Source organism: Nerophis ophidion, linkage group LG14 (genome assembly GCF_033978795.1).
Source record: "Nerophis ophidion isolate RoL-2023_Sa linkage group LG14, RoL_Noph_v1.0, whole genome shotgun sequence".
NCBI classification, from domain to species: Eukaryota; Metazoa; Chordata; class Actinopteri; order Syngnathiformes; family Syngnathidae; genus Nerophis; species Nerophis ophidion.
This window is the reverse complement of record NC_084624.1, coordinates 20,752,377-20,755,441: the sequence shown is the minus strand read 5'-3', so window position 1 is coordinate 20,755,441 and position 3,065 is coordinate 20,752,377. Positions and strand designations below refer to the sequence as shown.

The window sequence follows — 3,065 nt, the reverse complement described above, 5'->3', positions numbered from 1 at the left end:
TTAGTGTGTCTACAACATACAAATCCACCTAGGTTGTGTCTCTAGTGTGTTTGCAACACACAAGTCCACTGAGGTTGTGTCCTTAGTGTGTCTGCAACATACTAGTCCACCTAGGTTGTGTCCTTAGTGTGTCTGCAACATACAAGTCCACCTAGGTTGTGTCCTTAGTGTGTCTGCAACATACAAGTCCACCTAGGTTGTGTCCTTAGTGAGTCTGCAACATACAAGTCCGCCTAGGTTGTGTCCTTAGTGTGTCTGCAACATACAAGTCCACTTAGGTCGTGTCCTCAGTGTGTCTGCAATATACAAGTCCACCTAGGTTGTGTCTTTAGTGTGTCTGCAACATACAAGTCCACCTAGGTTGTGTCCTTAGTGTGTCTGCAAAATACAAGTCCACCTAGGTTGTGTTCTTAGTGTGTCTGCAACATACAAGTCCACCTAGGTTGTGTCCTTAGTGTGTCTGCAAAATACAAGTCCCCTTAGGTTGTGTCCTTAGTGTGTCTGCAACATACAAGTCCATTTAGGTTGTGTTCTTAGAGTGTCTGCAACATACAAGTCCACCTAGGTTGTGTCCTTAGTGTGTCTGCAAAATACAAGTCCACCTAGGTTGTGTTCTTAGTGTGTCTGCAACATACAAGTCCACCTAGGTTGTGTCCTTAGTGTGTCTGCAAAATACAAGTCCACTTAGGTTGTGTCCTTAGTGTGTCTGCAACATACAAGTCCACTTAGGTTGTGTTCTTAGAGTGTCTGCAACATACAAGTCCACCTAGGTTGTGTTCTTAGTGTATTTTGTATTTTGCAGACATATATGTCTGCAAAATACAAGTCCACCTAGGTCGTGTCCTGAGTGTGTCTGCAACATACAAGTCCACCTAGGTTGTGTTCTTAGTGTCAAATGGAAAAAACGTCTCACATTCCCATCAAACAGAAAACTCCAGCAGTTGTATACATGACAGTGTAAGTGTGGTTGTGCTATAGGACAGGGATTCTCAAACTGTGGTTCCTGTTCCACTAGTGGTACACGGGCTACATTTAACGGTACGCCACAGAATCACTTAATTTAATATTGTAATGACAAGACTCGGACCGTTCTCAGAGGTTCATCAGCCTTCATCGGAAGTCGTTACAATCAGACTACTGTAGGCTGTCGTTGACGGCAAAACAAGCAAGACTCAAACAGAACCGTCTTACTTAGTCATTTATATCGCTCAGCAAGCGTGGGAAACAAATGTTCTCCACATTCTCCGTCCTTTCAGCCAAAGAAGACGTGAGAAAGCTGCATGTAACACAGACGGCCATAGGAAACCACAACGCCTGTTAAATATTGAATAATACTACATGTGGAACATAACTTGGAGTTACAATGTGATAAAATAAAATGTAAAATGTTAAAAACATGAATAATAATTTTAAAAACTTTGCAAATGCCTCTGAATAGCCAGCCATACGTACATTTGGTTCTGTTAAATATACTTAGAAAAACCTCTGCCTTGTTTTTAATGAATACTTGGGCTTAAGAAGCTATTGTATTTAATGTTGTCATTATGGTGGTCCTTAATGAATACTTAGGTCTACTATACTACTGTATTTAATGGTGTCACTATGGTGGTACTTAATGAATACTTAGGTCTACTACACTACTGAATTTTAATGTTGTCATTATGGTGGTACTCAGTGAATACTTAGGTCTACTATACTACTGTATTCAATGTTGTCATTATGGTGGTACTTAATGAATACTTAGGTCTACTCTACTACTGTATTTAATAGTGTCACTATGGTGGTACTCAATTAATACTTTAGTATACTAAACTACTGTATTTAATTAATGTTGTCACTATGGTGGTAATCAATGAATACTTAGGTCTTCTACATTACTGTATTTAATGTTGTCACTATGGTGGTACTTAATGAATACTTAGGTCTACTACACTACTGTATTCTAATGATGTCATTATGGTGGTACTTAATGAAAACTTAGGTCTACTACACTACTGTATTTAATGTTGTTACTATGGTGGTACTTAATGAACACTTAGGTCTACTACACCACTGAATTTTAATGTTGTCATTATGGTGGTACTAAATGAATACTTAGGTCTACTACACTACTGTATTTAATGTTGTCACTATGGTGGTACTTGGAGAGCTTTCTGAGGTGCTACTTGGTGAAAAAAAGGTTTAACAACCATTCAAGTCAGCAAGTTGTATTGTGTTTTAGTGCATCACTTTAAATCATTGTATATGTAAGATATACTATTAAAAACTTAAACGTGTGGCATGACTTTACTCGGCAGCAAGGAGCGGGTTTAACTTTTTAGACCGTTAACACATCTCGAAGAAGCACGCGGTGCGTTCAGGGACCGCGCCGGGTGTCAGTGGTTTTCTCGCTCACCAGATATTTCGGACTGAGGGACGCCGTCCAGGGAGAAGCTTTTCCCGCTATAGAAGTGGCGTATATCCGAACAACTCCTGGCCTTGCCTGTGCCTTTGTCCCCGCACACTGTGGCCGTCAGAGCGCACAGCAGGAACGCCGCCGCCGTGAAGGAATCCATGCCGACACCGCGTCAACTCAGTCAAGTGCAAATCCCACGGAACTGGAAGTCCAAAATAGGCGAGATGTGAGGAATATCCACACTCCTCAAGTCACGTAGCCCCAGAAAATGATGAAGACGACTTGGTCCCTCAAGGTCCTGGGGAGGGCAGAATAAGACTGAAATAAAGAAGTGGGCTCAGAAATAGTCCAGCGTGGAGCTCTGACCGACTGCTTCCCGGGCAGCCTCGTGCTTCTATACCGGCAATTAAGACGCGCTGGTGGGGAGAGAGAGAGAGAGGGAGGGAGGGGGGGAGGGAAAGAGGCGTTCAGGGGTGGTCTGATCTGGGAGGTGCGAGCAGTTAGGACTCAAGCAGAGGGCGCAGCATCAAAGTGCATAACCACCATGGAAGTCATTGTGCTAAAGATGGGGTGCCCACACATTCTCTGCAGGCGAGCTACTTTTCAATTGACCAAGTCAACATGATCTACCTCAGGGGTCACCAAAGCGGTGCCCGCGAGCACCAGGTAG

At 42.9% G+C, this 3,065-nt stretch overlaps 1 protein-coding gene across 1 annotated transcript in view; it reads right to left on the bottom strand.

The window, feature by feature from the left end:
* The window catches only part of gpc1b (glypican 1b), a 250,772-nt gene extending 247,966 nt beyond the window's left edge, over positions 1–2,806 (bottom strand). Inside the window, exon 1 of the mRNA XM_061920096.1 lies at positions 2,396–2,806. Within this exon, the coding sequence (XP_061776080.1) occupies positions 2,396–2,555 (160 nt within the window). The 5' untranslated portion in view covers positions 2,556–2,806. The remainder of the gene's footprint in view (positions 1–2,395) is intronic.
* Between the last annotated feature and the right edge of the window lie 259 nt (positions 2,807–3,065).